The sequence below is a fragment of the Maylandia zebra genome, linkage group LG4 (genome assembly GCF_041146795.1).
Source record: "Maylandia zebra isolate NMK-2024a linkage group LG4, Mzebra_GT3a, whole genome shotgun sequence".
Lineage (NCBI taxonomy): Eukaryota > Metazoa > Chordata > Actinopteri > Cichliformes > Cichlidae > Maylandia > Maylandia zebra.
The window spans coordinates 13,320,397-13,342,621 of NC_135170.1; the positions used below are offsets into that span (position 1 = coordinate 13,320,397).

The 22,225-nt window shown below is 43.0% G+C and overlaps 1 protein-coding gene across 1 annotated transcript in view; it reads left to right on the forward strand.

Annotated features, from left to right (window-relative positions):
- Nucleotides 1-2,325: 2,325 nt before the first annotated feature.
- myo15aa (myosin XVAa) overlaps nucleotides 2,326-22,225 on the forward strand; it is a 52,238-nt gene continuing 32,338 nt past the window's right edge. The window contains exons 1-17 of the mRNA XM_076883561.1: nucleotides 2,326-4,286; nucleotides 4,476-4,563; nucleotides 4,760-4,909; nucleotides 6,214-7,932; nucleotides 8,292-8,374; nucleotides 8,727-8,790; nucleotides 13,654-13,763; nucleotides 13,980-14,054; nucleotides 16,231-16,321; nucleotides 16,480-16,485; nucleotides 16,726-16,829; nucleotides 16,958-17,021; nucleotides 17,108-17,221; nucleotides 17,337-17,498; nucleotides 17,743-17,856; nucleotides 21,735-21,793; nucleotides 22,075-22,198. Of these exons, the coding sequence (XP_076739676.1) occupies nucleotides 2,326-4,286; nucleotides 4,476-4,563; nucleotides 4,760-4,909; nucleotides 6,214-7,932; nucleotides 8,292-8,374; nucleotides 8,727-8,790; nucleotides 13,654-13,763; nucleotides 13,980-14,054; nucleotides 16,231-16,321; nucleotides 16,480-16,485; nucleotides 16,726-16,829; nucleotides 16,958-17,021; nucleotides 17,108-17,221; nucleotides 17,337-17,498; nucleotides 17,743-17,856; nucleotides 21,735-21,793; nucleotides 22,075-22,198 (5,088 nt within the window). The remainder of the gene's footprint in view (nucleotides 4,287-4,475; nucleotides 4,564-4,759; nucleotides 4,910-6,213; nucleotides 7,933-8,291; nucleotides 8,375-8,726; nucleotides 8,791-13,653; nucleotides 13,764-13,979; nucleotides 14,055-16,230; nucleotides 16,322-16,479; nucleotides 16,486-16,725; nucleotides 16,830-16,957; nucleotides 17,022-17,107; nucleotides 17,222-17,336; nucleotides 17,499-17,742; nucleotides 17,857-21,734; nucleotides 21,794-22,074; nucleotides 22,199-22,225) is intronic.

A 22,225-nucleotide genomic window follows, 5' to 3' on the forward strand; every position in this document is an offset into this window, starting at 1 on the left:
TGTCTTGTTACCTGCCTGGTGACCAACAGTGTTCACATGGAAGGAACTTTTGAACTTTCCTCTGGGCCCGTTCTCTGTCCTGTCTTCACCCTCTTATCTCTACCGGCAGTTAGATGATACCGACAACTGCTGTTGTTATTGCTGCACAGGCTGCAGACAGTTTAGAGTGTGCTATGGTCACTGCCTTCGAGGAAACGTGATACCCATTTCTGCTTGGATGTACTCTCAGGTCAAGACTATTAGTCATTCCAATTCAGTGGTTAGAAAAGTTAGAGGTCAACCTGTTAACTGTGGTTGGCATTAATAACCACAATCCTTATTTTGTTCATTGTAATTTTCCTTGTAGATGAATGGTTGTAAATGCCAGTATTAAACCATTACTTTCCATCTGCTGTATGATGTCTGGCTGTTAACCCCTGACAGCAGTATGTATAATATATTGGTTGGGCAGCGGGCCTGGGTGGGGTTGACCCTTTGTGATATATTTAGAGGAGCCCTTGCTGAATGTTTTATCCATGCTACGTAGAAAGAACACAGGGCAGTCATTAAACATTCATATCTGCCACTGAGATGACCTCCTGGAATATCAGCCCATCATCAATGAATCCACGACAGACACTTCTGTAATTCTCTCAGTCTTTTGCACTTCCCATTGCGCATCTACTGACAGCCCATACATGTATGTATGTGTTTGTGTTTTTACCAGTTTAAATATGCCAACATGCCACAATAATGAGGGGGAAAATAATAAAAAGGTTTTTGTTGTTTGGCTGTTCTTTAGTTTGCCTCATAGCAGCCATCATTAATATTTAGAAAGATGCATAATAGCCAGTTTATGGTCACGAAGCAAACTGAGTTTTTAAAAGATCTGGGCAATATCAATAAGAAGCAAAGCGACTTGATTTTCTTAAATCTTTCCTAAATCCTTACTTGCTTTTTTAGTTGACATTTTAGATCCTTGAATGGTGTCTTTTTCCATAAAATGTATTGTGCATATGCACTGTAGGAACCTAATAGAAGGCATCACTCTCAGCTGTGGTCCATGCTGCTTCTTGTGTGTGTGTCTGTGTGCGTGTATGTGTGTGGTTAAGCTATTTGAAGCTTTGCCTCTCAGACACAGTTTAGCAACAGCTCAGCCAGCTTGCATTATTCATACAGAAGTGAGGCAGCAGATAGTGTTACCCCAAGCCAGTATAGCTGGGACATTATGGTTCCCCTTTTCAATTGTAACTGGAGAGACTCATATTCTGATGCACATGCACGCACAGACATACAATATATTTCTATATTTCTATATATGCTCCTATGTCATGCAACTGGATTGAGATGCGGAAGAGGCCTCGTGTTGAGGTGAACTGGGCTGTGGAAGTTTCAGTAACCAGAGAGAGATGGAGAAGGTTGCAGGAGGTCACAAAGGCAAGCTGACGCGGTTGTGGGTGGATACAACCGCAAACGCAACACTTGTGCACACTCATTCTGAGACAAAGAAGAGGACATCCCTTGACACGGAGACTCACTCTGACGCACTTGCATCGGCTCTCCTTGTTGGGGGGAGCATTGCGCCAAAGTTGGTGCGGTGGCCAAGATGAGGATTCACTGCTGGACTCACAGGACGAACTGACAATGGGAGACACACAAAGGACTACACAGAGTCTGTCAGTGGGATAGCAGGGTCTTTTATCTGTCGTGTGAACCTGGGAAATTACTTACAAACCCATACAGACCATCGGGACCAGGAACTTGCTTTGCCATGATGGATTATTTTCTTATTTTAGATGTTAAGTGGAAAAACTCAGTAAGTGGGTAAAACTTGGAAACAATCAGCACGATTTTTTTTTCCATATGTGATATTTGAAAATCAGTAAGCATCTGCAGTTTGGGGAGTTTTTGGGGGGTTTTTTGTTTGTTTTTTTGCAATACTCCTGGAAAGGAGGTTTGTTTCTCTTTTTGTGCTTAGAAAACAGCTCTTTTGCCGAGGATTGAGGACGTATTGTAATGCGAGCGAGCACTGATGGCTGAGATTCCGACTCTGTTACTAGATCGTCTTTTGAAGGACTGTGGTTTGTGTTTATCTTGGTGTGCATTATAGAACAACTGACTCGAGACAGAGTATCCTGAAGTGTGTGTTTGTGGTGTCACACTGACAGATCGGATGGAGGAAAAAGGAGAGAAGACATGAAAGCAACTGGGGATGAGAGGATGTCGCTTCTGTTTAAACTGCTCTTCTCAATGCTGCATATCAACATTTACATTAATGCTGCCCTGTCCAGCATGCGTTTGGGAACTTCCTGACCTTCTTTGAAATGATTTGACTCAGAATTCATCATGCCACCCAAAAAAGGTGACCCAAAATCAGCTGCCAAGAAAGGCAAGTCAGAGGAACCAAAGAAGGGAGGGAAGGATGATAAAAAAGGAGGAAAAGATGACAAGAAAGGGGGGAAGAAGGTGGAGGAGCCCCCAGCTAAGGGGAAAGGAAAGGATGATGGAAAGAAGGGAAAAGGAAAGAAACCTGTCAGTGAGTCGGAGGAGGGGTCGGAGGAAGAAGAAGAGGAGATGAAGACTGAGGAAGAAGAAAGTGGTGACAGTGAGGAAGAAGTAGTGACCAAGAAACCAGATAAAGGGAAAGGGAAAGCAGCTCTTAAAGGTGCATCCAAGGCCATGGCTGTAAAGGGTTTTAAGCCTCCTTCTAAACAGCCTCCTCCATCAGATGATGAGAGTGATGATGGAAAGCCACAAATCAAAAAAGGAATGGGTGCAGTAAACCTGAAAAAGATGAGTGATGTACACATTAAAGGAGCGTCTAAGGCCATGATGGGATTTGCTGCAGAGGGGCAGAAGAAGACCTTAGGAGCAGCAAAAGTACAGAAGACACCCGATGTGAAATCTCACCTGAAAGGAGCTTCCAAAGCCATAACAGGCCTTACAGGAAAGGCATCCCCTTTCAGTTTTCCCTCTAAACAACAGCAGCCAGAGAAGGCAAAACCAAAGAGAAACCTTAAAAGCACATCCCGTCTCTTCCTACGACTCTCCAAAAAAAAGAAACCAGCTGCTGGTAGTAAACCACTTCTAGGCACCAGTAAGCTTTTTGCTGGTTTTGGGGCAAAGTCTGCTGACAAAAAGCCAGGCTTGTCTGGCTTCAGCTTGCTTAATAAAAAAGACAACAATGCAAAAGAAACCACACCACCTAAAAAGACAATAAATCTATCCAGTTTAGGGGGTAAAGGAAACATGGCAACAGAGGCAAAGGGACTAGGAGGGAAGTTCAAAGGCATGTTTGGCAAAAAGAAAACCACACCAGGCTTTAAGGCTAAAAGTTCGATGTTAGGGAGGATAGCTGCAGCAACAAACTGGTTGACAGGGAGGTTCCTGACTTCAAAGGGCCATGGTCAATTTGGTGCAAGGGCTGGAGGACGAGGCCGAAAGCGCTTGTCATTTGCCAACAGGGACACTAGAGGGAGACAGACACATTATTACAATGGAGAATATGAGTATGATGATAATGAGCATGGATATGAGGATGATTACCATGACAGGTGGAGGCCTAGAGGCTTTGGTAGACAACCAATTGCCTATGACCCATATGACCCTTTTGGAGAGGAAATGGATTACTATGATGATGATGAGTGGGAAGATGAATATGGTTACTATGATGAGGAAGGCAACTTTTATTACGATGACGAGCTTTACTATGATGATGAAATGGATTACTATGATTACCCTTATGGCTACTATGAGGATGAGTATGACGATTACTATGGTGATGAAGGGGTGGAATACTACTATGGTGAGGATGGAATGCTATATGCAATAGAGTCAGAACCATATGGCTATTATGGTGATGCCATAAATGGTTTCTCTGACCCATATGACCCTTGGCCATATGAAGAATACTTTGACCACAATGTGGGATCTGCCTTTGGCCTTTCAGACTCTTATGGACTGATGAACGGTGGAAATGGTTTTGTTTCCGGTCTATATAATGACCCAATGCTGGGATATCCACAGCCTGCTCCTACTTATAATCATTATCAGCAACCTTTCCATATGGATTCTGGGCTGATTCCAGTTGAGATTGGGCAGCTATATGGACAAGAACAGCTGTCTTATCCTCTACCTGAGCCAGTTCCTACACAGCAGTTCAGGTTTCCCAGGCCCCAGGTTAGGTTATTTGGAAAAGACAGACTAGAGGTGGAAACATTGCCACCACCTCCTCTTCATTCTCGTCCCCCATCCCCTATGGTTCCTCCTCCCTCCCCAGTTCTGGCCCTCAACAATCAGGAGATGATGTCAGATATACAATATGAGCAACCCATCCACACATATCATCCCACACAGCCAAATTACCCTACTGTCATGAACCAACAACACACTTCCATTCTTGCTGGACACGCCCCTTTTCTTACAGCCGCAAGCATTCAACAAGAACACATTCCTTTCCCTCAGCACACTTACCCTCCTTTCCCTGTTTCTCCTAGTCATCTGACCCCATCTCCCCTGCCACCTCAGTTCTCCTCACAAGTCTATCAAGATCCCCTTGCACAAGACCCACAGACATTCCAGATGGTTCAAATGACACCACTGGGTCCACCAGTGCAGCCAATGATGCATTCACAGCTACATTCACCTGTTGCCTCACCTAGGCCAGTGCGCCGAATGAGTCCCCTTCCATCCCCACAGCTATCACTGAGGCTGGGATCAACTAGGGCAATGGCGCCTCCTTCATCTCGCCTTTCACCACATCACATGGACTTCCAAACAGGCATCCGGTCTGACCTACACCTCTCTCCTCACCCTCATAGGCGGGTGCTCAGTCAGCGGGCCCCAGTGCCAGGTCAAAGGCCAACATCCCCAGTTAACAGGCGCAGACCACACAGCCCACCACCTTCTTCTCCACTACAACATAGGAGAGGTATGTCAGTGAGAACTCAACCTTCAATGACAAAAGAGAGGGGAGATATTCGGTTGCGTCGAGCACCTTCATCTGTCCGACCCCAATCCCCAATTTCCAGCCCGCTAGCTTCTCCCCGGGGATCGCTAAGGAAGAGAGCAAGCCCACCACCTTCCCCAAGACTCTCCTTTAGACAGCAACCTCCACCAGATGCAGTCCATTTGCCTTCTACCAGACCACAATTGTTCAGAGGAAGAAAACAGACATCTAAGATGAGGCGTTCCCCCTCTCCACCCCAGCCACATTCACAAAGAAGGAGCCCGACTCAACCTGAAAGAGCTGAGTCGCCTCCGCGATCCTTCCGCCCCACCTCTCCCCATCGCCCTCCTTCTCCATCGCCGTCGCGCATCACCAGTAGACCCCTCCCCACCCGCTCCTCTACTCGCAGAATGAGAGGTGGTGCAGGGATTCGAAGTCATGTGCCCATGGGGGCTGTGAAACCGTCTCCAGCCAACCCCTACTTACAGAGACACAGTCGACACGGGGCCCCTGTTACTCAGCATGTTGCCCCATTTAGGTCCTCCATCCATAGTGGTCCCGCCCCTCTTTCAGGTCAGATAGAGGATATAGCTGGAACACCGATGTTAGCCAGGGCAGGCTCCCGGCCTACAGGGTTAAGGGAGTCCAAGCGAATTGGTACCCCCCAACGAGGATTCCACAGACCTGTAGGTAGAGGGCAGCCATTAGTCCGAATGCCCAGAAACCAGTCCTCTCTTCAGTCTAGGCAGTCATTCAGAGCACCTCCTCCAGGTCCCCCTGCCCCTCCACAGCAATCATTGAAACAGAGTGGCCCTCTTTCTTCCCAGCCATCAGTGCGCCGGCTTCAGAGTACACCTCCATCTCCACAGCCCTTGCAGCAACAATCTCCAATGCTGTCCCGTTCTGCATCTCCCATGCACCATTTGTCTCATCCACCCTCCCCTTTGCCTCACAGGGCAATGAGTCCCCATGGTTTCAGACCAGCATCTTTTCAGCCTCCTGTTCCTAATGCTAATATTTCTCTTGCTACTTTTCCACCATCACAGAATATCACTCATTATGACTATACATTGATGGAGCCAGGCCCATCTCCAATGCTTACAAATGCTTTACCAAACGGTCAAATTGTAGGCTCACCCTTTCCTACCTCTCCTCTCCCTTACTCCACTATAGCTCACACTTCACCTTTACAAAGGCCCAGCTCCCCACAAACACAACATGAGATTTACCCTCAGAGCCTCCCTCAACTTACACCCTCATCACCTAATCTTGGACGCACACTCCAGAACCCTTACCTGCACAATGTCAGCAACACCACAGCTTTTCAGAGGAGCCCGTTACCTGTCATGCCTGGTGGACAGGAGGAGATATCAGCTAATGTACAGGAGAGCCAGATGATGCCCCAGTATCCCACTGCTGGTCTATCCAATGCTTTAATGCAGAACTCACGCCTACGGAGTGCCTCCTACTCATTTCCTCTGCAACGCAATGCCAACCTCTATACAACAGTTCTCACGCCACCTGAAGCAGCAGTCCCTCTTGCCCCTTCTGTCCCTTCCTCCCCACAGTTGTCCCCTGCTATGCTGACCTCTCAGCTACGTAATGCTTCTTTTGCTTCACCATTTCAGCGACAACCCTCCCCCACATTGCCAGGCTCACCTGCTCCTCCACCTTCCCCACAACAACAAGGAGGTGTCAGAGGTAGCTCACCACTTCTCTCAGGTGGATTGCGAACTTCACACATCCAGGGATCCATGTTCAAGCTTCCAGGTGGCACTTTGACAATGTCCCGGGGCCCTGTTGAGACTCCAGTTAACACTGATAGTGTAGGTGGTGTTAGCAGTGGGATGCTCTCTAATGCCTTACAGAACCAAAGCCTACATCGGGCGACCTATAGACTACCCGATGGCTCTTTTGTCACAAGAAATGAACCTGCTGAACATGTCTCAGGTCCATCTCCACTGTCTTCCCCTATGCTGTCCTCTGCTTTGCTCAATCCCAATTTGCGACAAGCCACATATCGTTTACCTGATGGTACACTTGTTACCAGGACAGAGTCCACACCTGCACCCTCCCTTTCCTCTTCTACACTCTCCTCTGCTCTTCTCAATGCTAATGTTCGTAACGCCTCTTATCGATTACCAGACAGTTCATTTCTCACACGTCCAGGAGAGCAGACGCAGAGTGCAGAGAGCTCAGTAGCCTCCCCTGGGCTTTCTAGCGCCCTGATGAATGCTAACTTGCGTAAGGCAAAGTTTCAGCTCCCAGAAGGATCTTCATTGTTCTCACGGAACCAAGCTCAACCTTCTTCCTCTGCTTCTTCCGGCCCTGTCCTTTCTGGTGCATTGTTAAAAACCAACATCCGTGGTGCCTCTTATAGGCTTCCAAACACATCATTATTTAAGCAGCCTGGATCTACTGATGCCTCTCAACCGCGCTCACTTGACCTTTCCAATGCTCTTCGCAACCAGAACCTCCGATCTGCCACTTACCGTTTGCCAGACGGAACTCTCATGACCCGCCCTCAGCCGGCTTCGACACCCAAAGCGCTTGACCTATCTAATGCCTTATCAAAAAACCCAAACCTTCGTGGGGCGAAATACCGCCTCCCTGATGGCAATATCATGACACGACTCGGTGCCCCCAAAGCACCAGAACCTCGAACACTCAACCTATCTGGTGCTTTGCAGAACCCTCACCTTCGGGGGGCCTCCTTTCGCCTACCCTCCTCATATGCAGTAGTATCACCCCAGGTGCAAGGATCTGGCCCTAGACAGCACTGGGCACAGAACGCTGGAGTTGAAGCCCAACAAGATGAAGATGTGTGGGGGGCAGAGAGGGTTTTACCTCATGGGACAGTCCAAAACTTAAATAAGTGGTCCATGTATGGTGAAGGGGAGCTGCTGGACCCCCGCAGCTTGATGGGACAGGAAGGCTTGGGGAATGAGCAAGGAGAATGGAATCTCCGCAGGGAGGGGGAACCACATGGGCAGTGGTTTGACAAGGTAATTTCTAAAAACGAATGTGGCATGACAAAACTATGTATCCACAATGGCTAAAATTGTCATGGTGTCAACCTGTGAAGTGCTTTTGTTTATGCAGTGAGTTCGAAATATCTAGTGTAACATTAGAGTGAAAAAGTTCCATAAATGATTAGGTATGTCTTGATGTTTTTGTTTTGAAAAAGCAGAATGTTTTGCTAAACAGCAAAAAAGGTAAAAATTTCTGAAATGTTTTTCATAAAGTTTGAGGGTAAGCAACTAATAATAATTCAAAAGTAAGAGAATCAACAGTTCCTTGTGAGTGAATGTGTTCTTGTAACATGTACTTGCATTTAATTTCTGAATGTCTGTGCTTGTTTTAGATGTATGCTATCAGAAGCCTGCCCACAATGGTTCAGCGGGAGCAAAGAGAGGAAAATGGTGTTGAAGATATGACACAGCTAGAGTAAGTTAAAAACAAAAATGCCACAGTACACCACAGTTACACTTAGAACAAAGCAGTGGGGACCTTGAACACTGTCTGGTTGTTCAGTATTTGTATATATTTAAGTCATATTTTTGGTTATCAGATTATGGAGGCAATGCATTGTGCTCAGCAGGCAGTGTTGCACAACACATTTTATAACACCTTTATAACTAAAGAATGATGAAAGGGTGGAGAAAGTATTTGGCTGTAAGAAAAAAAAAAGCTCAATTTAAATTCAGTTGAACTCAAACATGAAAAAATAGTGTGGTTTTGGGTTGCTTTTTTTGTTCATAACCCCATAAATAATACTCTAATTGCTTCTTTCCCCTAGTGACATGCATGAAGTGGCTGTTCTGCTGAACATAAGGAAAAGGTTTGAGAGAGAGGTTATTTATGTAAGTATTTAAAGTATTTAAGCAATACACACATTGCAAAAACAACCCTAAGGATGTTTTTTTGTTTTTGTCTTTGCAGCACTCATGTATGGTCAAGTTATCTTGTTGTCTTAAAATTTTCCTTAATTTTTATTTAGTTGGATGACAAAAACGTTGTCTATAAACATCTATGGCTACTTCACAAACTACATTGAGTTTGAAAGACAAACAAAACCTGACCTGTAAACCTTGGGTTACACCAAAAAGCGTACATTTTTAACCTGGAATCAAGAGTTATAAAAGGGACATAGTGCATGTATTTAATTCTTTGGTCAATAATTTTAGATACCAGTTTTAATACACATTGTAGCCAGATGGATTTACATCTTGGCTGTACATCTAAATTGACCCACAGGCTGATCATTTAACCTACGTCTGCTGCCTTTAGCAGTACTTGCTGTGTATGGCGTTATTTTTGTGCCACTATTCTGAGCGCATGTAAAAACAAATTGCAGGTGCAGGTGTTGCATTTTGAGGAGAAATTTATTTTGAGTGAAGAAAAGCTAAATTAGAGTGAACAAAATTCATTGCTGCTTGCAAAAAATGTATTTCAGTGTTTGCTATTATCCACACACACACACACAATAGCAGCCCCTCTCGCTCAGTTTTTGCATTTGTGCTCGCTCGCAATGTGTTGCTCGCGCTCTCAACATTTCTGCCTGTGCGTGCTCAACTCTTTCTGTACACCGCTATATTTGTGCCACAAAACCAGCCAATCACAGACTTGGATGCAAAAAAAATCTGATTGGCTGTTTTGGTCTCCAATCAGTTCGAAATGACGAAATGCAATATCCCAGAATCCATTTCGTCCAAAACTCAAACGAGGCAGTGGCGGAGGAACACAGAGTGGAGGAGTTTGAAATATTACTCTTTCTGGGTCACAAAATAAACTTTTAAGATATTTTCATGCGAGAATGGTGCTGTGTAAACTTCAAATATCTGCTCGATTTATCGAGACATCACATATTTGCATAAGTGCTCTAACGTTTTCGGAGATGCCTGTTACCCACCAGCTGACCTGGTGGTCACTCGGGTTAAACATAATATAAAAAGCTGAACTGACAAAAAATCGGCCGACTGCACCACCAGGTATTATAGGAAAAACCATAAAGCCTTTCAACTAAAACAAACGCTGTTGTGACAGTGATGTACACTGTCTTGTTGGTATATATGTATGATTTGTATCACCTTCATGTTTCCCTCTCACCACATATCCAAACCGATATCATGACCAGCAGCTTTTACAGCTGTGGCTCCAGCAAACATCAGCTGATACTAGAAAGTAATATTAAATAAATTCTAACAACAGCTTATCAAGCTTGAACGTGCTGCTGTTGTTTAGCGCGACATCCGCTGGTTTCCTGTTTCTGGTGCAAAGTGGGCGATAAACAAACAAGAGAGACGATCAGCTGATCATTGATCAGTTTCATGATTGAAATAGCAACAGGAGAGGGGGGGGGAGAGAATGAGAGAAGAAGAGGAGCTGTGCGTTCCTTTTCCCCTCAATACGGATGTATTGTAATTGGTCCAGCCCAGAGTTGATCATGACCAACTGGCTAATCCACCACCTTTCATTGTTTATATTGTTACAAAAACAAACATAAAAATGAAAAATCACCATCGGCCCACCGGGCAAATGTCCGGTATGCCCAACGGCCAGTCCAGCTATGCGGTCAGCTGGTGGGTAACAGGCATCTCCGAAAACGTTAGAGCACTTATGCAAATATGTGATGTCTCGATAAATCGAGCAGATATTTGAAGTTTACACAGCACCATTCTCGCATGAAAATATCTTAAAAGTTTATTTTGTGACCCAGAAAGAGTAATATTTCAAACTCCTCCACTCTGTGTTCCTCCGCCACTGCCTCGTTTGAGTTTTGGACGAAATGGATTCTGGGATATTGCATTTCGTCATTTCGAACTGATTGGAGACCAAAACAGCCAATCAGATTTTTTTTGCATCCAAGTCTGTGATTGGCTGGTTTTGTGGCACAAATATAGCGGTGTACAGAAAGAGTTGAGCACGCACAGGCAGAAATGTTGAGAGCGCGAGCAACACATTGCGAGCGAGCGCAAATGCAAAAACTGAGCGAGAGGGGCTGCTATTGTGTGTGTGTGTGTGTGTGTGTGTGGATAATAGCAAACACTGAAATACATTTTTGCAAGCAGCAATGAATTTTGTTCACTCTAATTTAGCTTTTCTTCTCTCAAAATAAATTTCTCCTCAAAATGCAACACTTGCACCTGCAATTTTTTTTTACATGCGCTCAATTTTTTTTACGTGCGCTCAGAATAGTGGCACAAAAATAATGCCATAGCTGTGGGGTTCATGCAGTCCTGGTCACCAAAAACATCGCCTGTCAAGTTAAATGTCTATGATATTTCAGGATTTTTTTTGTAATTCTTTATTCAATATTTGGTGGTGACTAAATGATGACAGTACGGTGGCCCTGAGAGGCCAAATGGACTGCAACTTAAGAAAACACCAGCAATAAGAAAAATGCTGCAAAAGCACACAAAACACAACAGAAATAGGAAAAAACACAAGGGAAGTGTTTCTGGGGAGACAATAACCCGACAGACCAGTTCCAGGAACCCAAAACATGGTAGGCGTGTTTTATCATGATTCATATAATACTGATGACGGATTTTTAGGCTAATAGTTAGGCTAACACACTTAGCTCTCATCTTTTCTTTCCTCACAAAACCGATAGATCCTCCACTTCTGTTAAGTGTCTTCCAGCGCAATTCTTAACATATTTTGGTTCCTGCAGCTGGTCCGTCAGATCTCCCCAGAAACACTTCCCTTGTGCTTTTGGATATCTGTTTTTTCCTATTTCCGTTGTCGTTTTTCCTATTTCTGTTGTGTTTTGTGTCCTTTTGCAGCGTTTTTCTTATTGCTGGTGTTTTCTTAAGTTGCAGTCCGTTTGGCCTCTCAGGGCCACCGTACGACAGATACAAATTTTGATGTCTTTTAAATTCCACGCAGGTGATGTACAGGGAGTGCAGAATTATTAGGCAAGTTGTATTTTTGAGGAATAATGTTATTATTGAACAACAACCATGTTCTCAATGAACCCAAAAAAATCATTAATATCAAAGCTGAATGTTTTTGGAAGTCGTTTTTAGTTTTAGCTATTTTAGGGGGATATCTGTGTGTGCAGGTGACTATTACTGTGCATAATTATTAGGCAACTTAACAAAAAACAAATATATACCCATTTCAATTATTTATTTTTACCAGTGAAACCAATATAACATCTCCACATTCACAAATATACATTTCTGACATTCAAAAACAAAACAAATCAGCGACCAATATAGCCACCTTTCTTTGCAAGGACACTCAAAAGCCTGCCATCCATGGATTCTGTCAGTGTTTTGATCTGTTCACCATCAACATTGCGTGCAGCAGCAACCACAGCCTCCCAGACACTGTTCAGAGAGGTGTACTGTTTCCCCTCCTTGTAAATCTCACATTTGATGATGGACCACAGGTTCTCAATGGGGTTCAGATCAGGTGAACAAGGTGGCCATGTCATTAGTTTTTCTTCTTTTATACCCTTTCTTGCCAGCCACGCTGTGGAGTACTTGGACGCGTGTGATGGAGCATTGTCCTGCATGAAAATCATGTTTTTCTTGAAGGATGCAGACTTCTTCCTGTACCACTGCTTGAAGAAGGTGTCTTCCAGAAACTGGCAGTAGGACTGGGAGTTGAGCTTGACTCCATCCTCAACCCGAAAAGGCCCCACAAGCTCATCTTTGATGATACCAGCCCAAACCAGTACTCCACCTCCACTGGCGTCTGAGTCGGACTGGAGCTCTCTGCCCTTTACCAATCCAGCCACGGGCCCATCCATCTGGCCCATCAAGACTCACTCTCATTTCATCAGTCCATAAAACCTTAGAAAAACCAGTCTTGAGATATTTCTTGGCCCAGTCTTGACGTTTCAGCTTGTGTGTCTTGTTCAGTGGTGGTCGTCTTTCAGCCTTTCTTACCTCGGCCATGTCTCTGAGTATTGCACACCTTGTGCTTTTGGGCACTCCAGTGATGTTGCAGCTCTGAAATATGGCCAAACTGGTGGCAAGTGGCATCTTGGCAGCTGCACGCTTGACTTTTCTCAGTTCATGGGCAGTTATTTTGCGCCTTGGTTTTTCCACACACTTCTTGCGACCCTGTTGACTATTTTGAATGAAACGCTTGATTGTTCGATGATCACGCTTCAAAGCTTTGCAATTTTGAGACTGCTGCATCCCTTTGCAAGATATCTCACTATTTTTGACTTTTCTGAGCCTGTCAAGTCCTTCTTTTGACCCATTTTGCCAAAGGAAAGGAAGTTGCCTAATAATTATGCACACCTGATATAGGGTGTTGATGTCATTAGACCACACCCCTTCTCATTACAGAGATGCACATCACCTAATATGCTTAATTGGTAGTAGGCTTTCGAGCCTATACAGCTTGGAGTAAGACAAGATGCATGAAGAGGATGATGTGGACAAAATACTCATTTGCCTAATAATTCTGCACTCCCTGTATGTTGAACGTGACAAACAGTGAAAGATAGCATTTGCAGGGGGATAGTGAAATGCACATATAGTAACACAGAAAATCAAAAGAATTGGGATTTATAATAAGTGTTTTTAAAACATATATTAATAATTGTGGTATGTGTGACAATGTTCATGAAAAGTTTTTGTTCAGATTGGTCCACGTGTTAAGGGATAGATAGGGTACACAGACACATGTTCCTACACACATACACTATGATCATTATGGTAAAATTACTTTCTTTGTGAACCTCTTCTTTCTTTTTTGTCCAGACATACATAGGCAGCATTCTGGTGTCTGTGAACCCCTATAAGATGCAAAACACCTATGGGACAGACATGGTGCTCATGTACAAGGGCTGTGCCTTGGGAGAAAACCCTCCGTAAGTTATTTTCACTCTAAAATTGTTGAACCGTGAACCTTATATTTAAAAAACAAAACAATAAATGTCAAATTATTAAGTATGTTTCATCCATGCTGACAGCTGTAAATAACTGTCAGCAACAGAGGATCAAAGTGCAGAAAGAGGGAAGCAGAATACTTTGTTGCGCTTCCTTTAAGAGTCTGAAGGCTTGTTGTGTATCTCTTTCTCCTTCAGGCATTTGTTTGCCATAGCAAACGCTGCTCATTCCCAAATGATGGATGCCAAAAAAAAACAGGTCATAATAATCAGGTAAGAGGCTGACTCTCATTGTTTCTTCAGTCACTTTCTCTGTAAATATGAATCAGACAACAGAGACGTGCATGCAGTTAATTATACGGTGCATTGTATTTTTAACATCTGAGTCTTGCAATGTGAAGCTTTTCTTTTGTATCCTTTGATATATCATTGGTAACCTTTCAAGGTTGTCCGTGAAGCTTCTTGGTTAAAGGTTTCCATCTACAGATGGATTAGTGTTTGTAAATTCATGAGTGTCTGTCTGTGGTTTACTGGCCAGCAAACTTAAGATGGAGTGTTTTGCTCCATGTCAGAACTGATCTCTTGGAAGAAAAAACACACACACACACAAACACACACACGCACATAAACCAGTGAAGTTAAATTTACCAACACTTGAGTGTGACTTCATTTAGTGGCTGCGCTCATCTGTGAAAACAAACACACCGACATCCAGAGGTTTGCACAAACATAGGTCTATGCTTTTGGATATGACAAAAGACACTCATAATATACACATAAACGCACACTCACACATGCACACGCCCTCACAAACCTGGAACACTTTAGCCGTATTCGGAAGGAGACACCTGTAAGGAAAGCCCAGCCAGGTCTGAGTTGGAGCAGGTTATGTTTCAGAGGTGTGTGTGTGTGTTTGTGTGTGAGTACATTTGTGCGGGCTGTGTGCTTGCAAGTGTGTCTTTGTGTTTCAGTTAGTATGTGTTAAGGGGTAACTGAGGTCTGGTGTACAGTGACCAATAATGGTCCTGTTTTTAGCTAAGCAGCCATTGAGCTGAAACCCTATGCTGGAATGCGGTGAAGGTGCCAGCATCCCTAAATGCACACACACACACACACACACACACACACACACACACACACACACCCTTTGGCCAAGCTTACATAATGGTGGTATTTAGTGCTTGGCAATGGTAGATCAATGGACCTGTGTGTGCATGTGTGTGAAACTCTTTCAGGTGGTTTAATGCAAAAGTGGAACCGAAGCCTTGCCTAATGCAAGATTAGCCTTGTCTCACATCACTTAGTCAATTAAGTCAAACACTCTGCAAGCACCACCACAGAGGTGAAAAGGATCAAATAATGGACGCTCTAAATGATTTCTGGAAGTCCTGAGAAGCTGTGCTCTAATTCAGGGTAATGTTCACACTTGGTGAGCTTTTCCTTGCATCAAACCTGTTTTTGTATTTCCACTAGTAGAATGCAGATGATCAAAATAGTTCAGAGTTATTTTTGCCTACCATTAAAGAATATAATCTTTTACACTGCTCAAAAATAAAAGGAACACTTTTTATTCAGAGTATACCATCAAGTTAGTTAAACTTCTGGGATGTCAGCATGACTGGTTTGGTGGTGGGTCAGGGATGGTCTGGGGGGGCATATCCATGGAGGACACACCTCTACAGGCTAGGCACTGACACCATGACTGGCGTTACATATCGGGATGAAATCCTTGGACCCACTGATACACCCAACTCTGGTGCAGTGGATACTGGATTCCTCCTGCTGCTCAACTCATGTACCAAGAGTATGTAGGCAGTTCCTGGAGGATGAAGGATCTGATACCATTCACTGGCCCCCACGTTTGCCTGACCTAAATCCAATAGAACACCTCTGGGACATTATGTTTCAGTCCATCCGACGCTGCCAGACTGCACCTCAGACGGTCCAGGAGCTCAGTGATGCCTTGGCCCAGATCTGGGAAGAGATCCCCCAGGACACCATCTGTCTCATTAGGAACACCCCCCGACGTAGTCAGGCATGCATGGAATCATTTCTATCACTTGATGTGCCATCATTTCATTGAGCACATTGCCCAGTCCATATCTGTGTAGATATCAGCATCATTTCTTTCCACTGAGATCAGTGTTTCCAAAGTGTTCCTTTATGGAAATGGCACCTCATAATTAACCCATCATGGCTGTATAACAATAAAGCTTTTTGTATCTGGGCTTTGAAAAAGCACACACAAATTTTAAACATTAAAAACTGGGCATTGTAATGTTTGATAAGCTCAGTTTGTATGCACTAATATTCAAACTTTCCAGGTGCTGGTTATCTGAGGAAAAGTTGTCTCCAGCTCAGCTGAGCACTGGGGCAGTTCTTGATTGTTTTCATTGCCGTGTTGATGGGTTTTCTGTATTCCCAGTGAGACTCTGTTACTGTGTTTCAGTGGGGAGAGTGGGTCTGGAAAAACCGAGTCCACCAAACTCATCCTTCGCTACCTAGCAGCTGTACTTCACAAAACTAATCTTGCGCAACAGGTATGCACACACACTTCCTGACATGAATAAAGAACTGCCATCAGAGTTGGATATTTGCAAACTAAGACACTCAAAGTTTTCCTTCTTGTAATGACGACTAATGTGCTTGTGCATATTTTTTATTTGCCTGTATCTCCGGTGGCTTTCCTTGGGTGCAGATTGAGGTAGTTGGGGTTTTCTGCATGCTGCGTGTTTTATATTTTACAAGTAATTTTCATCAATGGCCATAAGAATATCAGGTTACTGTGTTTTGCCGTGGTGTGTTTTTCTATGATTCATTTGGCCAGACATTCCCACTGAAACAGCTTCTTTCCTGTGTGTTGTACAGTTACAGTTACTGCTCCCTTTATAAGGCGATCTGATAAAGGTTTATATATTGTTTGTGTGTTTGGCATCCCTGATAGATACTTGAGGCAGCTCCTCTTCTGGAATCTTTTGGAAATGCCAAAACCGTGCGGAACGATAATTCCAGTCGCTTTGGGAAGTACATTGAGGTCTTTATGGAGAAGTGAGTTGTTGTTTTTTTTAAAAAGCAACAAGCAAAACTTTGACCTCTGCTCTGATCTCATTCCAGCTTCTTTTACTTCTGAAGCTGCTTCTTTTTCACGTGTGTTTTCTGATTCCTTGTTTTCCCAGTGGTAGGATCAGTGGTGCCATAACCTCTCAGTATCTGCTGGAAAAATCCCGCATCGTCTTTCAGGTGAGGCAAGCTGACACAAAGGTCTCGATAGCTTGTTTATTTCTGTATATGGAAGTGTTGCTGTAAATGTGCCGCGTGTGCTTCAGGCCAAAAATGAGAGGAACTATCACATCTTCTACGAGATGCTGGCAGGTCTTCCTTCGCAGCAGAAGCAGGCCTTCTATCTACAAGAAGCTGAAACCTACTATTACCTCAACCAGGTAGAAGAAGTTTGAGTTTGATCATCATCATTGTCAGTGATTTTGGGTCACGACCCTTCCAAAAATCCTTCTCGGGTCACGTTTAGCACTGCTGGTCTTCTCGTTCTGCACACAGGGAGAGGATTGTGGGATAAAAGGGAAGAACGATGCAGAGGACTTTCTACGTCTGCTTTCTGCCATGGAAATCCTTCACTTCACTGCGGATGACCAGTCGTCCATCTTTAGAGTCCTGTCTTCCATACTGCACCTGGGCAATGTTTACTTTCAGAGGCATGAGGTGTGAATTATTTTATTTCTCAGGTTTTTCTCGTATGTCATCCCTTTTTTAAAATTTTGATTAATATAATAATAAGGTGCAAAGTGTTCAGTCACCTAGACTAATGAGTTAAATTCTAAAATAAACTAAACTTTATCAGGACAATAAAAACTATGTAAGATAAGCAGCAAAGATTTTCCCACAGGTAATTCTTCTTTTCTTTTTTCTTTTCTTTTTGCATTTCTATTTTCCTCCTGAACTGCAGGCTGATGGCCAGGAGGTGGCGTCAGTGGTTAGCACTCAGGAGATCAGAGTAGTCGCAGAGCTGCTGCAGATCTCACCAGAAGGACTACAGAAAGCCGTCACCTACAAAGTCACAGTCAGTATCAAACCGTGTCCCGTCTGCATGTGCACTGATGTTCTGTCTTTTGTTCGTTCAGTGCTTGAAAACAACAAGCATAGCACTGCAGTCTGTGACATTCCTGAACCTGGAGGTGATTTTTCTACATTGTCAACAGGAAGGTGATGTGGCACTATGCCAGCGTTTCTACCTTACTTACACAGCTGTGGTTACATTAAAGGCATTGTATCGCCCAGAGTGTCGCTTACGCAGACACAAAGGAGACACATGTGTTGATGCCACACACAGAGTGAAAGAATGAAAGACAAGAAAGAGGCAAACTGCTGTCATCGACCTGCTTGGATGGTTCTTTTCTCATCCTGACCTCCTCTGGTCGGTTATTAGGATCGTTTCTATCCAACCTGACTATTTCTATAAAGCAGGGGGTTTTGTGGAGTATTTGGTTATCAATTCCAATGAACCATGCCATGTTTTAAAGGGGAATTTAAATATACTGGAGTGCAAAACATTGGAAGATACTTTGTATATGTTTGCGTTTTAAGGCCTTAAACAGAACAATGAATTTAGAAGTGAAAGAATTGAAAAACAAATCAAACATGTGCATATAGCAGCCTGTAAACTAGGAGAGCCTTCAGCATTTGTGAAGGAGGTGCATGATTATTTATCGAAGGACTTCACTGCTGATTTAGTTTAAATCTAGGACAGCTCATAGCTCTGTGTAGTGCAGGAGAGTGACTCAGTTTATCAAAGATTTATTGGAGGAGTCTGATTAAAATTGTTCCCTTTTTTAAAAAAAAGTTTTGATTCCTTTATTAAGAGCCAAACATTCAACCCAGTAACTTTTTTGACCCAGCTGATAAACTACCAGCAAAATGGCAGACATCCTCAAGTGAATGTACAGCATGAAAAAAAAGTCTAAAACTGAGTTTTGCAACTTTAGCTTTTACCTTTGTTGGTGTATTAGTGGTATTCAAATAAATGCAGATGTGCCTTTAATAGGTCACTTTTAATGATCTGTATCACTTTCACATGGTGAAAACAAGACTTTGCAACATTATACACAAACAGCACAATTTGATTAAGCTCTTGACATCATTGAGGAGGAAACGTCTCTCACCAGGACCAAGATCAGGAAGGGCAGCCATCTGCCTCAGCCAGTGAAGGCAAAAGGGGCAAAAAAGTATGATGCACAGACAATATATATAAAAAAAAACAAACCAAAAAACAAGGACGGGTCAGTCTAAATTAATTCAGTTCTATTCAGTTTTATTTTATATATCGTTAGCTTCATAGCATAAGTGCCTAAGTCAATGACTTAGGCACTTATGCTATGAAGCTAACGATATGGATCAAATCACAACAGTTGCCCCAAGACACTTTATATTGTAAGCTAAAGACCCTAAAATAACACAGAGGAAACAGAGAACAACAATAACCCTCTGTTAGCAAACACTTGGGAACAGTGGGAAGGGAAAACTCCCTTTTTACAGGAAGAAACTTCCAGCAGAAAGAGCCTCAGGGAGGAGCAGCCATCTGCTGTCACCGTTTGGGCCTGAGCGGTGGAGACAGGACAAAAGACAGACTGTGGAAGAGAGCCAGAGATTATTAATAACTAATCATTAAATGGAGACTCCTAAAACGAGTGACTGAAACCATCAACTCAGCAGGAAATTGTATAGAGTGGTCAAGTCAGAAAGTCCTCTTTCTTATAGGCCTCTATAGGTCTGAATGTCTTTTTTGCAGCCATCTGGTGGTCTGCAGTTAGAATGCAATTTGAGGGCACTTTCACACTGGTTTAATTTTTCCAACCCAGAACAGGAGGCAGCCCACAGCGCTGGAGACTCGCAAGGGGGAAAGCATGAATGTAAACGGCTGCACACATCCACACATCCTCGATACATCAGAGGACACAGAAAAAATTCATATATAGTATTTAGACTGAGCTATGCTATTTTAAAAGGGAAAGCATCTTTTTACTTCTTTTATTTTTAGTGTGCTGCAGAGATGAACAGCCACATTCAGCTTATAGCTCCAGGGCGTGAATCTGTCAGTCATGCTTTTGTTGTGATTTCAGCTTTTTATGCTTCTGGTTTTTGAATCTAACCAGCTGGGAATCCTCTTTGTCCAAAGAACGCAGTTACTTATTTCCACGAGGCTTTGCTGTTTGCATCTTAGTGTCTTCATTTCTATACCTTACACATTCTCCTGCATAAAGAAGAAATGCTGTTTTGTTTTCATGTGAACTTTCTTGAGGTCCATTGAATTCAAACTGGGACAGGATGGTAAATTGGTCATTTTTTTTATGCTCTGAAGGAACTTCTTTAAAAACAGTAAACAGTTAGGTGGTGACAATTTTAAAACCTAGATTGTTTGCAGTACAAATAAATAAATTTGGTTCCATTTTTCCTTATTGTTGCCCACATGGTCAAGTGTGATTAAAAAACAAACTATTTTTGTTATTAATTCCAAACTAACCCAAACTGAGTGTGGAGAAGTGTCACAATACCAGTAAGTATTAAAACCAGAGAGCATAAAAACCTTTGCAGAAGCCTGGCTTTACTTGAACTTATCTCCTTTATTATTTTAAAGCAGCATAAGAGATTTCACAGCTCCAGAAAGTTTGATGGAGCTTTTGAAGGAACTGTCAGTGTTAACAGCGCAGTTAAAGGACTTGCACGTGACTTACAATAGCCAAAAAAAGAGAGGATCCTCCATCGCATTTGCTGTTCAGTTATCCTTAATTACCAGTACATGAGCTATTGATGTGGTCATTATCATCCAGCTAGGAAATGAAGTGAATCCATACCAAATCCAGGAAAGGAACAATTAAAATATCCCACTGTCCATACAAGTGTTCCAGTTGGTCATCCACCTATTTGTGTATTTCCTTGTTTGCTTAATTTCCATCATATCCATGAACAAAGTAGAAAAAAAACATATTTTTTTTGTTAAGCAAAGTATTTCTCCTCTTAGTATTTCGTTTTTTGGATCCATTTTCTTTTATGTGTAAGTGTCCAGTAGTTTCTCTGTCCGGTTTAAGGGCTGATTCAACTCGTCCTGACCCCTCTGGTGCTGCCTCTGGTGAGGAATGAGGGTGATGGGAGAATTAAAAGAGAGAAACATCTAATTATCACCCACCTTATATCTTCCACATACACATGCTCCTATACACTAACCAAGGACCTTTTGTATAATTGAATTCCTAATTACAAAGGTGCCTGAGTAACAGGAGAGGGGTGAGTCGTACCCACTCATTTCCTCTCACTGGAGGAATCATGTGTACACATTAGTGTCTTTGTGTGAGCGCACACGTGTGTGTGTGTGATAATTAAGTGTGTTTGGCAAGAGAGGGTCTCAAGTCTCAAAGCATTCTTTATCTGATCAGATCTCAAGTTTAAGACACCCGAATCAATGAATAAGAGAGTAGAAGAAAGGGAAGAAGGGAAGAGCTGAAAGGATGCAAAGGAGTGGATACAAATATAGGAAAAGAAGTTAAATAGGAAGCAGTTCAGTAAAAACAAAGGGTGAAAAGCCTAACTCTTCAGCCCAGAACTTATGGCATCCTGTTGTGATTCTTCAATTGCAGAAGAAAAAGTTCTGCTTCTATAAAATATATATTACAGTGCAGGAAAAAAAAAAAGGAAAAACAGACTGGAAGAAGCAGGAAGCAGGTGGAGGATAAGACCACCTGATCTGTCAGCCCAAGATGAGAGCCTCACCACAGTTACTGAACAGGCACCAATGAGGGGCACATTAGCAGGAAATTTGGGTGCAATTCCATTTTTAATTTGAACTTAAAGCCTTTCAACTTCAAACCAAGATGAAAGGAGGCTTGAGACTCTATATTATCAGGTAGACGCCTGCGTAAAACGTGCTGACTTAATGTTTTTTCACAGGAAACAATGAGGGACAAGATCTACACCCCTCTGAGTGTAGAAAGTGCTATTGATGCCAGGTGAGAGACAGCTACACACAGAACATGCCGTGCATAAAAAATCATTACATTTATTACCGTTAATTTATTTAAATAACATGTTTGCATCTTTATCATTATGTATGCATGCACACTAATACATGTGCACTAAATTACTAACACATATGCAATCTTAAAATCCCTTTTGTCTTAAAGTCTTACCTAATAAAATTCTTGCTAATAACAATGCATATGTTTTCTTTCTCCTTTTTAATTTCTTATATCATTGTGTCACTCGCTGCCCACCACTCACACACATCCAGAGATGCTGTTGCCAAGATCCTATATTCGCTGCTCTTCCGCTGGTTAACAGAGAGGATCAATGGTCAGGTGTACCCTCACCAACACACCCTCTCCATCTCCATCCTGGACATTTATGGATTTGAGGTAACGGAGCCTTGTTGTATGTTTGAC